Here is a 22526-nt window from a genome sequence, read left to right as displayed (position 1 = left end):
GTGACTTCATTGCATTTCCTCCCGCGTGTATCCGCCTAGATCCTCCCTATGGGATAGATGGCTGCACACAATACTAATTCCCTGCTGTGAGGGATTACCATCATGACCTGGAATGTCCGGGGTACGCTCGCTAAAATCAAAAGTGGTGCTGTCCTTAGGCTGGCCAAACGACTTTAGGTTGACATCCTGCTGGGAAATAAAGCCCCATGCCTGGTCCGTTTTAACTATGCCAATATCTACTGCGCTGGGTTTGCTCGGGGATCACGTGGCACAGCCATCCTCATACACTGTAGGATCCCATACAGGGTGTCGAAACAATGGTCAGACCACAGTGGGCGCTACATCATAGGGACGGGTACACTGCATGGGGAAAAATTGACAATAGGCAGCTTCTACGCTCCCCCCGCTGGGGCACACCAATATAGATAGAATTACATGACTTTGGGGGGGAACTCCCAGATGGTCTGACGTGATGGGCGACAATTGGAATGATACCATGGAGCCCATAGATCACTGGCGGGAGACAGGCCACAGCCCCCAAGGGGGAGAGTCAAAATTACATCACCTGGCTGCTACCCTGGGATGCACAGATGCATGGCGCGCATACCATCCGGCTGAACTCTGCTTCACCTTCCTCTCTGTGGTACATGGTTCTATATCCAGGCTCGACTACTACTTTCGTCCACTACATTCACATGGCTTTGTGGGTTTCCGTTCTCCCCAGAGGTCTCTCAGACCATTCCCCTGTCACCATCAAACTAAGCATTGGGCTGAACAAACCTCCCTTCATATGGCGAATGTCACCATAGTACTTACGCAACCCAGCTTATCAAACTGCCCTCCGGCAAGCGATCACAGATTTGACATCCAATGTTGCAACCGCTCCCTCCAGTAGAATATTGTGGGAAGCCCTCAAGCCCACTATCCGTGGTGTAGACATCAGTTATCGTTCAGGCAAAAAACACTGCCACCTGGCCCAAGTAGCGGCCTTGAAAATCGCCAACGGGCACTAGAGGTGAGGTAAGGGAGGCCAAAGGCCCGGCGCCGCCTCCTTCAAATCCAGCGGCAGCTATGCCAACACCTTACTGACTAGGCCAGGGATATATGGCTAGCGACCCCGCACAGAATTTATCAATGGGGGGGACTAGTCGAGCAAGATGCTACACCGCCTTTGTCAAGCTACACTGTCTGCCGCCCCGGTGCCGGTACTGCGAAACGCAGAAGGAAACTTATGCACTACCCCAACACAGTGGCCCAAACGTTTGCTTTCTACTATACATCCCTATATGCCCAGCAGGACCCATATCGAGTGAGCTACTAGGTGAATTCCTACAAGATATACCGCCTCAAAAGATATCAGACTGTAAGGGTGAGCAGCTGTATGCTCCCATAACGGTGGCAGAGCTTAATACAGCTTTGTCGAACATACACCCCAGCCGTGCGCCAGGTCCTTATGAATTTCCCAGTGAATTCCTACGCTCTCACATGTCTGTTAGTTCCACATTTCCTGGCAGCACTCAACAAAGCCTTGGAACAGCAAAATTCTACCTCCTGATTGGCGCAACACCAAAATTGTAGTGTTCCTTAAACCAGAGTGCCCGCCGAAGGAGCCGCCATCCTATCGCCCAATTGCAATACTGATTTTTGAATCTAAAGTGCTGGGCAAAGTCCTCGCCGACCACCTTCGTACCTGTATCCAGGAGTTAGTTCACCTCGACCAGGCCGGCTTTATGCCGCACCGCTCTATCTGGCATAATATAGGGCGAGTCCATAACGCCATTACGAAAGCCCCAGAATTGGGCCGCCCTGCGGCCCTTATGTTAGCCGACATAGACAAAAAATGTGACTCCTTATGTTTGACCTACTTATTCCAGCTCCTACGTGCCCTCAACTTCAGCCCACGCTTATTGTCCTATATACAATTACAATATACAGAGCTCTTGGCTTCTGTGTGGGCAGCAGGAACACGTTTGGCGCATTTCCACATCTGTTGGGGTACAAGGCAGGAGTGTCCACTTTTCCAACTATTATTTGCGCTGCAATAGTGCCCCTGGCGGCATGGGTGATTCTTTGAAAAGGGGATTTAACTGGTCAGCAGACCGGTCCGACAGTATTGTGTTATACGCTGATGATGTGCACTCCCTGACGAACCTTGGATTTTCTGGCCCACGAATACTTCAGATACTCCATGTATTTGGGGAAACCTCAGGCCTCGGAGCTAACCCAGTGAAGTTGGTATTGTTCCCGGTGTGCAGAGATCTGGGGCGTGTGACATGGGCATCACAACTGTCCCATGCAAATGAGGGCTTCCAATACCTAGGGGTCTGCATCTCACCTAATACAACGATATCCTGGTCATAGATTATCAGGCCTCTCCTGTCCTGGCTCCGGGAAGAGACAAGGGGATGGTCGCCTCTGCCGCTGTCTCGGTTTAGGAGGTCAGCAATTTTTTAAACGGTCTCCTTTCCACGTATTCTGTACTGGCGCCAGAATTTTCCATACACCATCCCATGGACTTGGTTTACCCGGATAGATACACTCCTGAATGGGGGGGGGGGGGGGGGCAGTTTGCGTCACATTACGAACTTGTACTCAATTGACATATTGTGGCGGGATAGCGGCAGCCGATATATATGCGTATTACGCTGCATCCCACCTGCTGAATATAAACAAGTGGTGGTACGGCTCACATTCAGACCAAGCGTACACAGTAGAAAGACTTGCGATGGGCAATACCTCCCTCCTGGGATTTCTTTCTAGCCACTCCAACCTTGAACATCTACCCCCAGCTTGTAGAACCGTCATACAACTTTGGCGCCACACAGTGAAGAGGATGGGTTGAGAGGGGCGCCCGACTCAGACAACCCCTCTGTGTCATGGCACGAATCTACGACCAGCCGCGGCGCCCCTAGGTTTCTGGGAATGGGATCTCATTGGCATCTCAACTTTAGGTGACATAATGCATGAGTCAACACTCAAATCCTTCCAACAGTTGCAGACGGACCATAGTCTCCATCATACACAATTCTATATATATCACGTGCTGCGTGGGAAGCAGATATCCCACATCTCACTGATGACGACTGGACCAAAGCTTTTGCCAGTCCCCAAGGGGCCACCATTGCCACACGATACCGCCTCATCCAATTTAAATACCTCCAGAGGGCGCATTATACACACTACCGCCTATGGCGGATGGGTGTCAATACTCCCCCACTTGTTTGAGATGTGGCAATGCAGAAGGGACCTTCTTGCACACAGTCTGGAGCTGCGGGGCACTCAAGCCATTCTGACTTAAGGTTTCCACCTGTCTAGAGCGAGTCCTGCCCTGGAAGTTGGCGCATGAACCCAAGTTATTCCTACTACACAGCACAGAAGGGGTCGGGGGAATCATTATAAGCAGATGAACTAGATGGGCCTGGTCCGTATCCTATATTTTGGTAATTACTACCTTGTTCTAGTCTCATATTATTTTCTTCATCGCTCCCGGAAGATTCTGAAAAGGTCATGCGTTTTCTACCTCCCCTGTTGTATATAGGTCTTTGTTGGTAGGACCTATCACATCTCTGTTCTCTCTTTTGCTGGTAATAATCTTTCCCTAAAAATGGGTACTTCAATTCTACACTATACTTGTTGACATCCTTTCTTAATTTTTTTGTCGTTTTGTTGATTAAGTAATCTTTATAACCCTCTGTTTCTATTTTGATTGTGATTTTGTATATTTGTGTTTTCAATTAGGTGACATGAAAGTGTACCACAAATTGTACCATTAAGAGAGACAATTATTACCCTTGTCCCTATGAAGGTGGCTTCCCAATAAGTTATTGCCACCGAAACGCGTCAACGCTCTTGCTTTACTTTAAGGTTATATTCAAGGAACTGTCCATGCCCAGTCATATAATTTACTGACTATGATTTAATTGATTGATTCTTTTGAAATAACCGTATCACAATGATTTGATTGTTTCACTTGTTTGTTGTCTCATGTATTTTCCACTTTGATCATTTGTTGTTTGTAATTATATTGGTGTCATCTTTTTGATTTAATTTGTTTTTAATCATGAACAATTCCTAAGACTTTTTTAAATAAAAATATTTTTATATTACTTTCAGTTTTTATCAATGTGTTTATAATTGTTCTCTGGGCCTGGTTTTGTGGTTGATGTGAGACCCCGGATTGATTGGATTTTGAGGCAAATGACGTTTGGTAATTATATCCGGTCCAAGAGAGCTCCGTTTTAATCAGAATCATTATAAGCAACAATAATTATTCCTGAGCCTCACATTGGCTAAGCGTGAGATTGCCCAGACTTGGAAGGGGACATCCCTGCCGCCAATAAGTATGTGGAAGAGGGCCATGGATGACTGCATGGCGGCAGAAGTGGCCATGTATTGGGCACGAGGATGTCTGCAAAAACATAGGAAGGTATGGTCTCGCTGGGCGACATACAGAGGGACTGATCTGCCCCCCCGCCATCCCAGAACTCTCCATAGTTGGGCCATATCGTCAGTGCTACGATACAGAATCACAAGACGAGACATCCTGGCCACATACACACGCCTAGCAGATACTTCTTGCATGGGGGAACACTGTGCAGTTAGGCAGAGTTTTTGGTTAGTCTGTATATTCACAAGATGTATTATTGTTTGAATATATGGGTACTACCCTCCAATGTATTGTATCCGAAACATATGAAACCGGCGCTAGTTGCAACATACCACAAAAACTCAATAAAGTTTGTTTAAATAAAAAATATATATAACTTCTTACTAAAGAAAAAAACAGCGTTTGTTACTCTACAGGTTGAATCCTGCAAGAACTCTGCTAGAGAGCTATAGCAAGTGATAAATTGACCAAACATCCAGAAAATAAGGGATCCATCAGTAATCAAGCTTTTTGTGACACCACAGCCCAACACTTTTGCAAAAAGGTAGGAAAAATTTATAATTTATTCACAACCACTGAACATACAGCAAATAGGAACGCTTCCTTACACAATTTTGATCATGCCTGTAACCCCAATACTCAAAACGACCCCACTCTAGCCGCCTGAACACATTTGCCTCAGTGTCCACTAAAAAGGTGGAGGGGTTTATTTACTCAATGTAATCAGGGTCTCCCTATGATCCTTGTCCACCGTTTGTGCTAAAACAAACACCAGAGCCTATAGCAATGACTTTGACTAGCATTTTTGACTCTATGTTTACAACAGGACTCTTTCCTATCATCTGGAAGAAGGCATCAATTCTCCTATTTCTAAAGAAACCAAATTTGGATTCAGAGGATCTTGCCAACTACAGCCAAGCTACCATTTCCAGTGAAAGTCATCGAGAAAATAATGAACACAAAATTGGCTCAGTTCACTCAAGAAAAACATCTGCTAGATCTAACTCAGTTTGGATTTAGATCTGAAAATAGTACAGGGACTGCTCTAATTAAAGCCACCGATGAGCTTAAGACCATCATAAAACAAGGGAACACGGCAGCTGTGGTACTTCTAGACTTATCGTCCGATTTTGATACGGTGGACCATACCATCTTGGTTTAACGTTTAGATACACTGAGCATAACAAGTACAGCACTGGAACTATTGAAATAATTTTTGAAGGGAAAGAAACATACAGTGATGCTGGTCCACTTTATTCCGAACGCCTTCTCCCTCCCTTGTGGGGATAAGCAAGGGTTCTCACTTAGTCCAACACTTTTTAATCTCTACCTCACAGAACTGGTCTCTCTAATTCTATCACTTGGTTTCTCTCTTACCTCCTACGCAGATGACACACAAATTGTGTTGTCAGCCTTCAACAATGTACACAACACAAGCTCTCTGCTACACAATTTCATAAGAGATAATAGGTGTCTGGATGGGCACTCACTGTCTGAAACTTAACTTGGATAAAACCATGGTCATCCTCTTCGGGAATAGACCTCAATTTTGGACCCCCACCAGTAGCCTTCAGAAATGAGACCTTTACCTCTGCCAACCACGAAAGCCAAAAGTTTAGGGGTGATAAAAGATGATAAATTGAACTTCAGTGAAGAAGTCAATGCTGTCATCTCCTCCACTTTTAACAGCCTGAGAATATTAAAAAAAACTTCTCACTTACATTCTCACCAAGAAAACAGTAATCTCATCATTAGCATTGTCTAAGATAGATTACTGTAACAGATGTATATCAACTTACAAGAACAATATCTAAAAAACTGCAAGTCTTACAAACCGCCGCTGCCAGATTACTCCTAGACCTCCCCAAAAATCACTCGTTCTCTCAAGCAATCAAGGACCTCCATTGCCTGACGGTTAGGAACCATCTTAAATTCAAAACTCTATGCATAGCATAGAAGGCCTTGCACAATACTGGCCCGGAATTCCTAAGACAGGCTTTCTCCTGATCTGAACCTAGCAGAAACGTCAGATTAGAGGGTACAAAAAAAAGTTATTGCCTGCAGATTTAAGAAAGCAAAATGGGTAGGAAGCAACTTCATTTCAGGAGCTACTGAACACTGGAACCTTTTATCGATAAACATCAGGTCTGCTCCTTCTCTGTTGTCATTCAGAAAACGCCGGAAAACCTGGCTTTTCAATAACTAGCATACTTACAGTATCTTCTATGTTTCCTGCTGAGTTAGCGCCAAGACACCCCAGGGTTAACGAGCGCTTTAAAAATTCATTAACCTTTCCTATTTAAGCCCTAGTCAGATTTTATCTTAGATCTTTATTAGATATGTACCAGTTATCGGTCAGTTTTACTTGCACCCAGGTGTTCCAGTATAATGACTGTATTGCTCTCAAAAGCAGTGACTGAATCCCCCAGCTCTGTAATTTAGACCAATAAATCAAGCTATTTACTCCATCAAAGGCTATGCAACAGTCTATGAAGCAAGTAAACAGGCTGGTTTGCTTTACTTTTAGTGTCTCCTGTAGGACTAAGGAGAGGCTAAACATGTTGTCTAGAGTATTACTTTCTCCCCTGAAGCTAGTTTGTATGGTAGGTATTGGGTTGGTGGATTAGGCCCAGGATTATAGTCCTTTTTTGGCATAATATCGGAGTTCTGGCTTCTACATCAAGCAGGTCAATCATTTTGTAATTCCCTGGTGTAAAGGGAATCACCTTTCTCAAAGACCGGACACAGGATAAACCACTGCCCAGTGGAAGAGACACACACAGTTTCAAATGTGTAAGAAGCTGAGTTAGTTAGAAGCGGTGTCCAATAAACCAAATTAGATTTGAAGAGGCTGGTAGGGAGAACCTTAAGTCCCAGGACACGATCTGATTTGGACCCCTTGATTATCAGCCTCCTCTCATTAGCTTTCACAAGCAAAGTGGTGTAAGCTGGTGTAAATGGACGGTACCACTCCTGACCCTTATCAACATATATTGCTTCTTTACGAGATGGTGAAACTGGTTGCTTTGCTTTACAGGGCCTAGTTTGTTTATTAATACTCAAAAGTCCTTTATAGGACCTGACTAACTAATTTCCACAACCTTTGTCCACTGAGATTCCATATGGACTCTTTGCGTCCCATATATTTTGATTGTATTGTTCATGTAATGTTTGTAGCCTTCTATTAGTCAAGTTCAGGGGAGAGCCCCATCTTGTTTAACCTTGTTATTTAGTTTTTTCTTTAGATCTCTGATTTCCTCAGTGATCCACATATTGTGCATTGAATCCTTGATTGGGACAAAATCTGCCAGTTGGATTGTATGAAAAAGTATGGCATAGATTTACCAGATGAGCCCAAATGAGTTATACATTTTGCTGAGGGCTTCCCGGGTCATAAATGGCCAGCAGATAGTGCCGAACACCACTATTAACAAGTCAGTTGTCTATTTGTATGCTAATGATGGGGGACTACCTGATTTGTCTCAAAGAATACGAGCCAGAGGGAGCCCTGGTTTACTGAACAGTTGTGTGCCGGGTCAGGCTATAAAATGTACAGATCATTTGGGTGGCGTGATCGCTTTTCAGGCGAGGTATAATGGTGAAGGCGGGGAACCAACCAAAAAATTCAACAGAGACTAGAGTGTAATCTGAACTGGCATTCCTTAATTTGGAGAAGTGTGTATACTTCATAGGGACGTGTCCATCCAACCTTCCATTTAAGATGCGTAGGTTATAAGCATGTAGCATCCTACTTAACTGGTGACCCTTCGAGTCCCTACATTGTACAGGAGGATGAGCCCAGGGAACTTCCCAACATTTGCCAAACTGACTGACTTTCGGATCATCTGAGATATAGACATGATTTAAGTTGAAATTCCCCGTACGTATAATGCACACATTTGGATATTTGGATTCGCAAACCTGTAAGGGTTACCTCCAATAGTCTGATGGCCACACCTTTAAGTTTAGCATTAGGGTGAAAGTATACATTTATCAGAGCTATGGGTACAACTGAACTCCTACCCTCTTTTAGAGTTATAATGATTACCCGAATACTGTCAGAACCTGAATGTATACTGTCAGAATTGCAGACCAATGGGTTTGTGAGAAAAGCACACAATCCCTCCTGTGTCCTGTCCCCGCAGTTGCCCTTTATAGCATTTGCATGAATGTAACCTGGAAGGGTCAGTGGCTCAGAGTCTCAAAAGTCTTGTATAGAAATAGGATTGTGTGTCAAAAAGGAGCAAGCGTCATGATCTTTCAATATTATGGACAAGTCTGCAAAGTTCCATTAAAACTAGGAAAGTGATCGAACAATCAACTGTGGAGGATTGGCAGTAGCTGTGTAGAAAACCTTATAGTGTCTCTGCAAGGTAAAGATGTGTACCCCGGCCCGGAAGTGCCCAGCTGTATTGCTGTCTGGATCCCCAATGCTGATTTTGTGTCATAGGCGAACAAAAATAATTCAACATGACATAGACCTGCAGTCTTGTTGCACCAGGAAGGGTGCCCAAAGCACTACCCTCATAGTGGTGGAAAGCTACCGCCTTAAGCAGCACGAGCACAGTGGTGACAGCATACTGTGTGGTGATCAGTAGCTTTTTACCTTGTGTCACTCGAGTGAGGCCCACAGACTCACTCACATTTTAAAAGTTCCGCTGTTGTATGCTTAACTCACCCTAAGCCTACACCAGGAAGATATGGAGTGACGCGCAGCACTGAAGTAGTGACTCTGCATTAGTTGTATGTGTGCCTGGAAAGGGCACAGCACAAGGACAGAGTAGAGCTGTGTAGTGCAGCTAGTACATGTTCTGGGTGTATGTATGCCTGAAAGGAATACATTATATGAGAGATATAGTGCTGTGTAGTACATGCACAATTAAAGCATGTGCTGGGTGCATATGTGATTGCATGGAGTACAATACATGAAGGGTTAAGTGCTGTGCAGCCAGTGCACACATAGCAAGTGTACATCTTGGCAGGGTGTGCTTGTAAAGAGCACATCCTGGTTAAATTGATAGAAAAGCTACAGTGCTGAACAGCGCACGCAGACAATGTGTGTGCGCTGAATGCATATGTTCATGTATGGTTACAAAGCATGGAGGAACAGTGCTGGACAGAGTGTGCTGTGGATGTACAATGAGTAAGTGTGCTTGTAATAGTACATTACATGGAGGACCCTGGGTTCTATTTTGGGAAGTCCAGGACTGCCTGGTGAAGACATGAGGAAGAGAGGAATCCCCCCCCAGACAGATTTGGGTAATCATGAGTTTCTGTGAGCAGGGTGGGACACACGGGAGGAAAAAGGAAGAGACCTACCTTTACAGTTTAAAAGACTTCATTTTGTTTAAGTAATAGATCCCAAGGAAGGGGCCTGGACACATTTCAGGAAGGTAGATGGGACATGAAGAGTAAAGCTGGGGGTTTGGGATTAACCTTTTGATGCACATATCACTGTGGCTGATATACAGGTGTGATCTCTGGGCAATCCCATGAATTGCTTTGGAATCATGCCTGCTGTGGCAGACATCTTTCATGAAAGGAAGAAGTGACCACTTCAAAAGAAGTAGAACTCCAACATAAAACATTTGGTCTTTGGAAAAGGACTATCAGAAAAGGGTTCAGTCTGACTATAAGAAGGAGAGTTTGAGTCCCCAAAAATGTGTCATTTGCCAAGCACCCAGACAGGCTTTGTGAGAAGGGGAAGCTCTGCAAGACTTCAGCCTGTGACTAAGACTGGGGGCCAAGCAGTGGCGTAACGAAAGTTGAGGGCGTCCCCCTGCCACGGACACAGAGGGGCCCCCACTCTGGATTTATTACGGAGCTCTTGACCCAGAGTATTGTGCTGAGGGGGGCCCCTGCAGCGTGGGAGCTGTGGGGGTCTGTGTTACACCCCTGGGGCCTGTATTACACCCCTGGGGCCAAGGCTGGGTAGTCTGCCAGCTGGGTGAGGAGATATCCCCGTGGAAAACCAGCATCACCTGCCCTGGAGCACCAGCAACTGCCTGCTTGCCAGGATCAGTATGCCCTGTGAGGAAGAAGAGAGTATTGGAGGGAGCTAGGTCCAGTGGGGAGCCCCACAATGAGGACTCCCTGTGTGGGATGTGAGGATTTGGCTGTGCACCGATCAGGCCATAGCCCAAGTGCAGGATTGTTTTTGGCGACCCCTGTATACCAGGAGACGGCCACTGTAGACTGAGTCATGTGTTGAGCACTGTATGGGTCTTGATACACCCGTACCGCTGCACTGCGATGCCCCCATATGCCAGCGAGGGCCACTGGTAAAGGTATCACTTCGAGGAGTAACAAGACTTGTGACCATCTGGGTCGAGCTTGTGCTAGAAGAGTCTGCGCCGGTATAACCATGTACTGCGACAACCCCATCTGCCAGGAGAGGCTGCCGGTGCCAATGATGCCAAAGGAGAAACTGAGGCTGCGATTCGTGGATTGGACGCGCACTATGAGGAAACTGCCCCCAATTCACCACTGAGGACTGCTGGAGATGAAGGGACGACGTTGCACCTTCGCTGTCTCTAGTTGGAGCCGAAGAAAGGATGTCACCCCCCACCTTCCGTTGAGCAAAGTAAAATTACAGTGTCTTTGCGAGTGGCGAGCAGCTTTGACAACGGAGAGACCTCTGCCGCTGCCACTTAGGAGAGACAGCGCCACCAGGTGCTGCAGTGTCGCCCACAAGCAGCTCAACTTCTCCAAACTGAACCAGACTAGCAGGTGCGCGTTGAGGGCATCCACTGCATCCCTGTACACTCCCGTGCTGCAAGAGCCTGTAAGATGTGAACTGGGCCATTTGCGCTGCAGGGGACTGGCTGCTAACGGTGCTGCTGCATCATAGACACAACTGACTAAATTCCTAATGAGTCAAAGGGAGAACTCTTGAGTACAGCCTAATAGTTTGCATTCTCTGGATGTGACCACCAATGAACGGGGAGTAACCCCAAACAGATTACACGAATGAGGTGGGATAGGGATTTGCCTGACGAATACTAGAGCCCCGACCTCAAAGGGGATTGTGTTGCTCCTTTTGAACGTCATACTTCCTTGCATTTGTAGAGTTAAAAATAAAATACTACTTTTCTTATAAAAGCAAGCATGTGGCTGGACATTGTGCTATTGTTTGTACGGTTTGCTCTTTGAGGTATGAGTCGTGTTCACTGACCTGTATCTACACCCCCTCCTCCAAGGAAGTACAGAAGGGCAGGACAGTTTAGCACGGTCCATAGTAGGTTGGGGCCTCGGAAATCAGGAGTAAAACGCCTTATCCACCACGGCTGAGTATAGTAACGCCTCCGTGCCCTGTGGCCCTCTGAAAGGGGTTGCGACAGCAGCGGTCTGTCACCTGTCCAGGATGATTCATCGGTCTGTTGTGGTGATAGGTGCTGTTTCCGTGCTGTAGTTTGGTCAGAATCCACTGTGTGGCGTATGGGAGCAGCTGATTGACGAGGTTATTGGTGAAGTGTCCGCTGATGAGTTTCTCTAAATCCTTCGCCGGTATGGCAGAAGGGAGATCAGTTCGTAGTTGATGAACTTGGTTGGGTCTGCTAAGAGTTTCATGATTAGGGCAGTGACTGTGACCTGTTTCCAAGGTTTCGCAAAGGTGGATGAGTTGATGGAGGTGTTCGATAGGAGTGAAGGGGGTGGGGGTGTCAATTGTTGAAGGCATGGTGATGGTGGGGGTCCAACAGGACTCTGAGGTGGATAGACTTCATGGGAGCGCCGATTTCCTCTGTGGTGTTGGCAGGCCACGTGGCCAGGGTCTGTTTTTCGTCCGAGATGGGAAGACTTGCTGTGAGGTCAAAGGGGTCAAATTACTGGTCGAAGCTGCAGAACATGGATGTGATTTTGTGTCAGAAGAAGTCTGATAGACAGTTGCAGAGGTGTTGATGTTGGTAGAAGTGGCTCCAGCTTTGATGACCTCTTTGACGATGGCAAAAATTTGCCATTGATGAGGTCTGCGAGGGCTGTTGGCTTGGTCTTCCGAATTTGCTAGAGGTAACGTCACAGGGCAGATGTGAACATGTCTTTGTCCACAGAAACTTGGCTCATTGTCCTCTTGCGCTCCAGCTGGCTTGTGTCCGTGTTCTTGCTGTGTACACTTAGTCTGTCTGTCTCAGTTCAAAGTCTTCTTCTGCACAGGACCTTGGTTACACAGTGGGCAAAACCCAACCTATATATACCTTACCTGCCAAGAGACAGTGTGTGAGGAGTGACTGACCTTTGGAAAGTATTCTGATTTAGCCAAGATCAGTCCGCTTCAAAGTCCCAGACCACCAAAACAAATGCTACAAATATGGGACTGGCTGAGGGTGTCACATATAGTCTTTGTTTTCTTGGCACCAATCTGATAGGGCAAGGGGTACATCCTACCAACTCTGCAACACATACCACTGCCCAACTGGCTCTGAAAGCTGTTCATCAGGAGTGCTCCATAGGTATGCCAACGATCAACCCTCTTGCAGTAAGGAGGGCGGTGGAGTAATTTGCATTATCATCATACATTATTCAAATCACAATAGTGTGTATCAAAGTGTCACACAGTGAATTAAGATATCACACAAACGCACACTCAAAACATGGAAATGTGCATATGAGAAAACTGAAACTTGGCAGCCATATATCCATTGCATATTTCTCATTGTCAGGGCCACAATTATGCAGTAGGAAATATGTAATCAACCTACTGCACTAGGAACCTGTGACAACAAACACATAAAACCCATTGGAGCTACCTTACAAGCATAGACATTTACAGCATTTGAACTCACCAGGCAGGAACCCCTTGTATGCATCATGCTGAGCTACAAATATTTTTGAAACGCCCTGCACTTTCCTTAGTTCTTCTGTAACCTACAAAAAAGAATAGGTTTTATTCAAACATGCAATACATACATATACAAAATGCCCAATTCAACACAATTAGTTGCCACCCAAAAGAAAATGGAGGCATACAATTGTCTGAGTCAGCAATATGACAAACTGAGTTTTTTTTACACATTAATGAATATGCAATCAAATGGAAATCGCAAGTTACCTACGTGTAATTGCCCAATGACTGTGGTATTAGATGCACAAGCGTGGAAAGTGTGACCTGAGGAAGGGTGCAAGATGGAAGTTGTCCTAACGTCAGGACATAGAAAGCTGCTAGAAGAAACTGTCAGGTGGAAGGAGAGACACGAGTGGCACAGGGATTTTGATCGAAGGACCTACACAATGTAGTTGTACTGAGAGATACGCGAGTGGATGCAAGGAATCCATGAAGTGCATTTAATTTTTTTTCATACTTGAGAAATGCTGAAAATAAGTATAGCGAGTTACGTAATTATGGACATTGGTCTAAAAAAATATGAATAATGTCTATATTTGCATGAGTTTGAAAATTTTAAAAGGATTTTCACAAATTTTATGCAGATTAGGACTGCCCCTAGTGGTTAGCATCTTTTCTCCTAATTGAACATAAACAGAAAAGCAGATCACGGCGAATGTCGCAAATTCTTGGCCAGACTGATCCAATGCCCTTTATTTACGGCTCCAAATGAGTTGTGAATTTTGTTGTCCGATGATTCAGGCCTAGGGAGCTAGTTGGTTGGCCGGGCCCCTTACTCTTCCTAGGCTACCCTGATGTTGGAGAAGCGCCACTGGCTTCCCATTGTGCATCTGGTGCCCTTGAGTGTGTTTTATATACTATAGCTATACATTGGTGGTCACCACTCTTCATCAGCCTGATCATTCTACTCTTTGCTTGTTTCCCCATATTTTTCTCTTCTTCAAATATCAAACGTAACAAGGAGCCTAGGGGACGTGAAGCCTCGGTTCCCAGATTATGGGACTCTATTCCGTGCAATTCAGTCTATCCCTACCTTGTTAGCTTTCTACTGTCCACTAAAAACAGGCTTTTTCCTGTAGATGGGTTACTTCCTTCTGCAATGCTATATTGAGGTTTCTTATTAATCACCTAGTGCCATGAAACTAGTACTAGTGCCCAAGTACAACTTTTATATAACATGACAAATGTCCAAATGTGCTTCATGTCACTGATTCACACTATCGTTGGATTTGAAATGTAGACAACCCATCGTTGGTGCCAACATTTCTGATTTGCTGAGACAATGACAGCATTCCTATAGGGTTCTAGTTCAAGTTTTATTTTAAAGGGTTTTCGACCACACCTGAGGTTTGCAATCGTCAATTTATAAAACCCAGTTTTGCAAATAATATTACACTTCCCACAAACTATACTATGTTGCTGCAATATTAAGCTTCTACAAAACAGACTGAGATAATTACATAAAACAACATTACATACCTTTCAGCACCACCTGCCGTTTTTTTAATAGATTTTTGGGATGCCTTACATTTTAGCTGTAATTATTCTGGATCAATGTTTACTGAGCTCAAGCGAACACACCTTTCTCTGCTTGCCCAATCAGAACAAACACACATTCATCAGTGATATAAAGTGAGTACGAAACAGCAGCCAGCCTAGTCTTCCAGAAGACCTATTGAGAACTTCACTACATTTTACAAACAAATACTCTGCACCCTCTCCTAAAGTTATTGTGCTGACTTTTGGTATTTTTCTAATCTTTGATCCCAGTAATTTTTAACAAATTAGCTGCTTTTCTTTTAAATACCAGCCACACTTACCAATGTGAATATCGAATGTATGTATTTTCTAACTATTTTACAATGGAACCAATTAATTTTAAAACACTGGATATAAGACAGTCTAACAGTTATGCTTCAACATTGTATATTAATTATACATACTAATACAAACTCCTCAGCATCATTAACAATTTTCCAAGAGCAACAATTGTTTCTGAAAACGACAATTGGGCTAAACATTTCATAGCATCTGCACTATTAAAAATATTTAAAACTATTATACTTTGAAAAGAACTGACACAAATTCTACAAAAAGACAAACGAAAAGCAATCTAATAAAACGTGGCAAAAGTCTAACTGAACATTTAATCCACAAGTACAATGCCAATTATTAGCTGTGATTGAAGGAGCCAGATCTGTCAATTTACAAAGCGTATTTAATTGAAATTTCTAGTAAAGATTCCCCAGCCATAGCTTCAAATCGAGAAGGTTTGAGAAAGGTCTGAATTATCCAATCAGCGATTAAAGAAAAAAACCCGCCTTGTTTCTTGCTTAAATACACACAGATCCATTTTCACAGTTAACTACTTCAAAGAAATTCGTGAGATTGTAACTCAGATATGACAAGATTTATGTTATTCCTCGACAACTGTAAATGGGAATTGGATCCAGTTGTGAGTTTAGAAAGAACTACTCTCAGACTATATAGAAATTAATTTAAAATATATATATATATATATATATATATATATATATATTTTTTTTTTACAGATTCTTTTTTTCTTAGAACCATGGCAAACAATAGAAAGGCCATTTGCCACAAAACGTAAGTCACCGACATTGCAAAAGTGTGGATTTCACAGCATTAAACAATACTCTTATTCCCTGCTTCCCGTTCCCCAGCATCACAATTCATGGCATTTAAATTGGAGCAATGAGAGTGTAACATATTGCAGCCAGCCTGAGTGAGGAAAGTACACGAATCCCTCCTATAATCATTCTATTTTCTCCAGATGTTTGCCCTTTGCGAGGACAGACCCGGCCTTCATATATCACCTTCTCAGGCTGCATACATCAGTCCATGCCCAGTTTCTGGTCTCCCAATGCTGGTACCTGCACCACACCAAGGAGGCGCGCAATGTTGTGTTTGGCTATTGCCAGTCCCAAGGTCATCCAAGTCCGCTCCATGCGGTTTAGATCAGTTTCATCCCAAATGTTTAATATAACTCATGTTTGAGTTAGCAGGACATAAGGGGGGCCCTCAAACCCTATTGAACTCTCAATGCTTGAAGCAATGGATTATAGGGAAAATGCAATACTTTTTCACACAAATATACTCTAGCTTGGCCCTACTCACATTGAAGTCTAAATTCAAAATGTCTCCACTGTATAATGCATGAAGGACTACTTTCCATCTAATAGCTTATAAAAGGAGAACTAAAGAATAACCACAATAAAGGGCATCAACTCAGCAAAGCCTTACATGATGCCAAATCATACGTTTTTGTCAAAGTAAATCCCATTTTAGGTTGAAGAGCACATCACAGGCACTAAGGTATGGGGTCTGCTGCCAAAGCCCAGAGATCTTCCTATATATAATAAAACTTCACCTTGCCAAGGGGAGAGTGGTTAGGCCTTATAGTCCTTTATCCACTGTCTGTATACGATGAAATCCCCCTTTATATTCTATGGGATTGTAACAATGCCAACTGTTTTAGGTTTATGCATTCCGCTGCTGGTAGTGGCTCGTATACTGCATAATAGAGCACAATAGTTAAAATAAACATTTTGAACTATTCAGTGACTGACCATTTTTATTGTGGACAAGAGTGAGTGAACGAAAAGGTAGGTCTTGCTACCACGATTCCTGAGAGAGACGGGAGTGTTGTGTTCTGGGTTGTGTAATCAGTGGAGCTTCATGATTATGTAGGAGAACGAATGAGACACTATAGCTAGTCGGTTTGGGGATTTTAGGTATTAAGGTGGTAGGAAGGTTCAGCCCCTATACACCAAGGTCCTGTTTTCCTGCGCATAGTTCTGTGTATGTGCAGAATCCCCGCAACATGGCGCCGCCAACGTTTGGTCTGGTTCTTATCTGAGTGGTGCTTGTGCTTGTCCACAATCCCCTCACTTCTGTTTCCATAGACGGTTGTGACAGTGTAGCCTCCTATATTGATATATTTTATAGGTTTTTTCAAGCTTGAATTTTAAAAGGTCTTTCATTTTCTTTTTAACCCAGTGGTGCACTGCCGCAAGAAGGTTGTTTCACTTTTTTCTTTCGTTATGGCGGTTGCCATAGCGCCATCTAACCGCGCACCAGTCACTGCTTATTTGACTCAATATGGAGTCCCTGCTGCTGGTGTTGCGCTTATTTTTGTTGTTGAAGTGGATGCAGCTCACCGCTTCAAGGTATTTTATTCTTGGGTCACCTTTGCGGCAGTCGCTGACACAGAGGATTTATTTCATGAGTATACTGCCACTGCCCTACTGCAGAATTATCGACCTTATAGATCTCTCGAAGTTCCATTAACGGCTTGGCAACACACAATATGGTTTAATGGCGCCCTTCCTCACCCTATGACACCGGTCCGTTTAGGCCCCATATCAATTGATGGGGCCACTCGGTCCGTTTTGGCTGGGTATACCCACACAACAAAATTATCTTAATGCTACAGTCACGGAGCTACATGTATTGCATACTTCATTGATACGTATACATAGAGCGGTTATTCAGTTCATGTCGAGTAACTTCCTGGTGGGTCCACCTGGAGTTGCTGCGCAACCAACGGGACCTGGTGGTGTAATCATCAGTCCCGTCATGATTAATTCAGTGATGGGCAAGTGTCCATAAAATAAGGACGAACTTCCTTATTGGCATGCTGAAATGTTTGCATAACTCGTAGCTGTTTTTTCCAAATAACACGTCTGTGGAGAAACACAGGATCCTGACCATGAGTCTACCTAAAGGACTAGTTCCCGAATTGGCGGATTGTAATACTTCGGGTAGTGTTTGCAGCGGTTTATTCAATGTGTTTCGGCACCCCCTCAATGATCGTTCTCCCTTCCGTGATTAAACGAGTTCAAGAGGAACATGGAGCAGAGGAGGCCCTGGAGTTGGGAATGGGAATGGTGGGAGGGTTCGATATTGTTTGTGATATTATCCTTGCTAATGTTAAGGGTGATGCTGTAGGTTTGCAAGTGGCACGACACTTGGAGGCTGTTGTGAACGCAGACAAGCAGCGCGAATTGCCAAAGATTATTGCTAAAGCTTATAAAACCTTAGGGCGCAATAGTCTGGGAATTAAGCCTTTCACTCAAACACAGACTCAAGCTCAAATTCAACTAAAAACCCAGCCTGATAAAGATGGGCGCCCGTTCTTTCCTAAAAAGAACTGTAGAAATAAAAAACAGGGGCAGCAACAACAGAAGAAGGGTTCGCGTGCTGGTTCACCGACACCCCAGTCTACTTAGCGTACTTATGACTTGCCCGAAAATTAAGACTCCTGATAGATTTCAAGTCCCTGATCAGCGCTCTCCTTGTTCTTTACAGGACACATCGGACTATCTAGTAGGTCGTGGCAAAGGTCCGACCACAAAGCAGGAACGGGATCAACCTCGACAGTTTGGCGTTAAAGCCAAACAAGAGGAACTGCCTCGTTTTCGACCCCTATATCAGAAAAAGTAGGTTGCCGCTATAACAGCGAAATATGCCTCAGACAGTGAGAACACAGCTTCTAGATTGGACTTGGACGGTGACTCTGCTCGACAGCGCAGCGGAGGTTACCATAGTGTGGGAAGCACTGCGTCCCTGTCTGGAGGCGACAGCAACTAATAGATTTATTTACAGTGGAAACAGCAGATACACGAGTTGCCCCCTCTGGATAGACTCTGAAATTATCTTCCAAATTGAAGGTGTTATACAACATAAAATCACGGCGGTGTTCTGAGAAAATATCACCTCATCATTCGACATTTTGTTGGCCTCTACCATTTGTACTAGCCGCTTCTAGAGGGGAGGATGTGATACTTCGAGTTTTTCGCGTTACGTCCCTGAGGAACATGCAAAGGTAACGCATCTGAGTGGGCTTTGGCCCTTGCCCTGGCGGTGTACAGTAATCAGGTGGGCTGGGATAGAGATTTACCGACACATGAGATACCGTTACGGTCTATGCCACAGACACAGCTGCAATATCCAATCAGACGAGAGGCTTAGCCTCCCGTTTGTGACATTTTAATTCAGTTGGAGTATCAAGGAGTGATTGAATCCTGTGTATCACCGATGAATAATCCTCTTTTTTCTGGTATCGAAACCGGATGGTTTGTACCACATTGTATTGGATTATCGAAATTTAATAGGCATGGTCGTAAGTTTGCGGTACAGAACACACACAGCTCTGTGCTGGTGAACAAAATTATTTGTAAAAGAATATAAGACAACACTGGATATAGCCAATGGTTTCTATAGTCACAACATGGCTCCTGAGAGCCGTGACTTGACAGCATTAACCGCCGTTGGAAATCTGAAAAAATGAACGCGTTTGCCTATGGGGTATTATAATAGCCTTTCGCTGCACATGTTGTGTCTTTATTACACAGCATAGACCCTGCTGCGTTCTCGTACGTTGATGATATTTATCTGACGGATGACAAACTGATACCGCGTCTTGTCTGAGTCAACCGCATCTTTTTATCTTTTGCCGACTATGGATACAAATTCAATTTTGCAAAGTCACACATCGCTTTTTTTACGGTGCTCTTTTTGGGGTACGAGCTCAATAATTAAGGTAGGGGCTTAGCCCCACACTTTCTGAAAAACGTGCACAATTGCAACCTCCGTCTACACTGTAGAAGCTTCAGTCTTTGCTGGGATTTTTAAATTTCGGGAGGACATACATCCCAAATTATGCCCAGCGTATCAAACCGCTCTATGCGTTGATACAACCAACATATTCTTCTGCCAGCTGGCTTCCAAAACATACCACTTTTCTGCAATCTTTGCAATCAGATCTGCTTGCAACTAATTACTTGTTGACGCGTGATAAAACCATGGACCTGGTAATACGTAAAGTAATGGGGACAGTGGGTTTCCATTACTTCACGTTAAATGAGGGAGACGCGGTACCTATTGCATACAAATCACATTTGTACACATCGGCTGAAATGCGGTTTTCGAATGTTGAAAAGTTGACGGCGGTCCAAATCGCGATTCTGAGAGAACGCTTGCTGGCACAGGGAAAACACATTCTTATGGTCACACCTCTCCATGCTTTAGAAGCAGAGACTAAGGCAAGTGTAGCCAACTCTAAGGCACTACATCCCCGTTGGATACAATGGGCTACTTCTTTGCCATCGGTTGATGTCACGTTTATCTTTGATCCTGCTCTTCAGACACAGGAGTTTTTACAGTATGAACATGTCCATCCTCCTCCGTTGTCATTGCTTCCTTTGGATAAGTACGAATGTATCATTTATACCAATGACTCGGCTTATTCAGCTGCTTGCGCTACTGTGGCTGGTTCAATTGTAAATGGTGAATTTAAGTCTTGCATAGTGCATACACAGGCACTTGGGGACTGTACAGCGCAATTGGCGGAGCTGTGTGCTCTTGTTCTAGCTCTTGAGTTTGCTTATCCTAATGTGAATACTCTTATTGTATGCGATTCTTACTACTGTGTTCAGTCTTTTAATGACAACTTATTCTTTTGGTCTCAGAATGACTATCGAGACTCTGAAGGCAGCGCAATAAAGCATATAACGCTTTGGGTTCGAGCGGTAGAACTTAAAGAACGTCTGCCATTCACACAGGTTACACATACTCTTGGCCATCTGCGTGTGGGAGCACATGCTGTTGGTAATTCTTTGGTTGACGAGGCAGCCAAATCTGCAGTAGCTACGTGTTCCGTTGCAGCAGTTACAAGATCCATGACAAAGATAGATAGTGACATTTTGGCAGCTATAGCTGCTACGAAGGATGGAACTGCTTATCCGCAGGGCTTCACTTCGAATAACTCATCATTTATCTCCTGTACAGGTTCCTTATGCTAAAATTCCATCAGTTGGGGATCGGCTGATTCCCAACATGGACCGCAGACTTGCTTTGATCATAGCCGCACACAAAGGCATGGCTTCTGCACATGCCGGAGTGTCTGCGACTGTCTCTATTTTACAGCAACGTTACTCGTGGCGTGGTGTATATAAACAGACCCCTAATTATGTACTTTTGTGTGACATTTGTCAGCAAATCAAACCATCTACGGTCTCACGCCCACCACAAACAACGCGGTGTATTTCCGATCAGCCATGTGGCTGTGTATATCTTCATCACTGCAGTCCATTGTTTTCTGATACTGCATATAAATACATTTTTGTTGCAATTGATTTGTGCACTAGATTCCTTTGGGTTTGGCCACAACGCAGTGCTGATGCTCGAAATGTCATTAGAGATTTACGTGTCTTTGTCGGGATGTTTGCCTGTGGCACCTTCCATTCTGACCAAGGTCCAGCGTTTGCCTCTAAGGCGTAAAAGGACGCAATGAAGTCGATGGGGATGCTGGTGCAGTTTTTGTGTCCATACAGGCATGAGGGCAATTCTATAGTGGAACGAATGAACCGTGACTTAAAGCAATCTTTGACAGCTAGGGTCTTCGGTACTGGCAGGAACTGGCTGACTCATTTGTATGGAGTTCAACGTGCACTCAAAAATCTCCCTGGAAGATCTCTGGGTGGACGGACCCCATACGAGATGCTCTTTGGCATTCAAATGTTTGTGCCAGACCTTGATGGTCTAGACGTTGTGGTGGCTGCCACAACCTTTGCCGCAGATAATCATTCTACTTTGTTACAGGACCTACAAAAGACCGATGACAGCTACGCAAATAAACATTTACCATCTTCCACTGATACAGCACTGCTGATTCCAGTCGCCGGCTAGCTTCCTAAGATTAGTGATCTGGTGAGAGAAAAGCTGGAGAACAAAAAAGAATTTGGTCCCTCTTAACATGCACCGGTTCCAGTACTTGGATTGAGGGGTACTCGTACAGTAATTCTACCACCTTTGCCTGGTCGAAAAGACAACAGATATATTTCAGTACACAGTGTCAAACTACACCATCTGGCCGATTCTGATTAGTGTAACTCCTGCAGTTTCATGCAACGCTACCTCTTTGAATCCGGTGTATTCAACATCTTCCCGCCCTGGACCTACATCTGGTAGGTACTTATCCTGATTTTCCTCTTCATGTCGAATGGATTTGTGACAGTATTTTTCTTGCTCATTAATGGTCATTATTTGCCGGAACGTTCTGCTATGAAGTTGGTCGATGGAATTCTGGCCCCTCATACATCCTCAAAAACATGAAACGTGATCACTCTTGTGAAATTTTCAGCTTTCCCGGTTACAGATGGAATCGTCTGGGATTAAGTAGCATTCGAAATTTACGGCCCAACGGAAGTCCTCAAGATACCATACGTCTTTTGCGTTTCATTGGGGGATGTGGTAACACAGGACATACATTCTGAT

The 22526-nt window shown here is 44.3% G+C and overlaps 1 protein-coding gene across 1 annotated transcript in view; it reads right to left on the bottom strand.

Annotated features, from left to right (window-relative positions):
* The window catches only part of ETFA (electron transfer flavoprotein subunit alpha), a 300814-nt gene that overhangs the window by 232013 nt on the left and 46275 nt on the right, over positions 1-22526 (bottom strand). Inside the window, exon 3 of the mRNA XM_085643692.1 lies at positions 13168-13249. Coding sequence (XP_085499818.1) covers positions 13168-13249 — 82 coding nt within the window. The remainder of the gene's footprint in view (positions 1-13167; positions 13250-22526) is intronic.

This window comes from Triturus cristatus, chromosome 3_1, assembly GCF_964204655.1.
Source record: "Triturus cristatus chromosome 3_1, aTriCri1.1, whole genome shotgun sequence".
NCBI lineage: Eukaryota > Metazoa > Chordata > Amphibia > Caudata > Salamandridae > Triturus > Triturus cristatus.
Note: the sequence above shows the minus strand (reverse complement) of the source record. Positions and strands in the feature narration are given on the sequence as shown.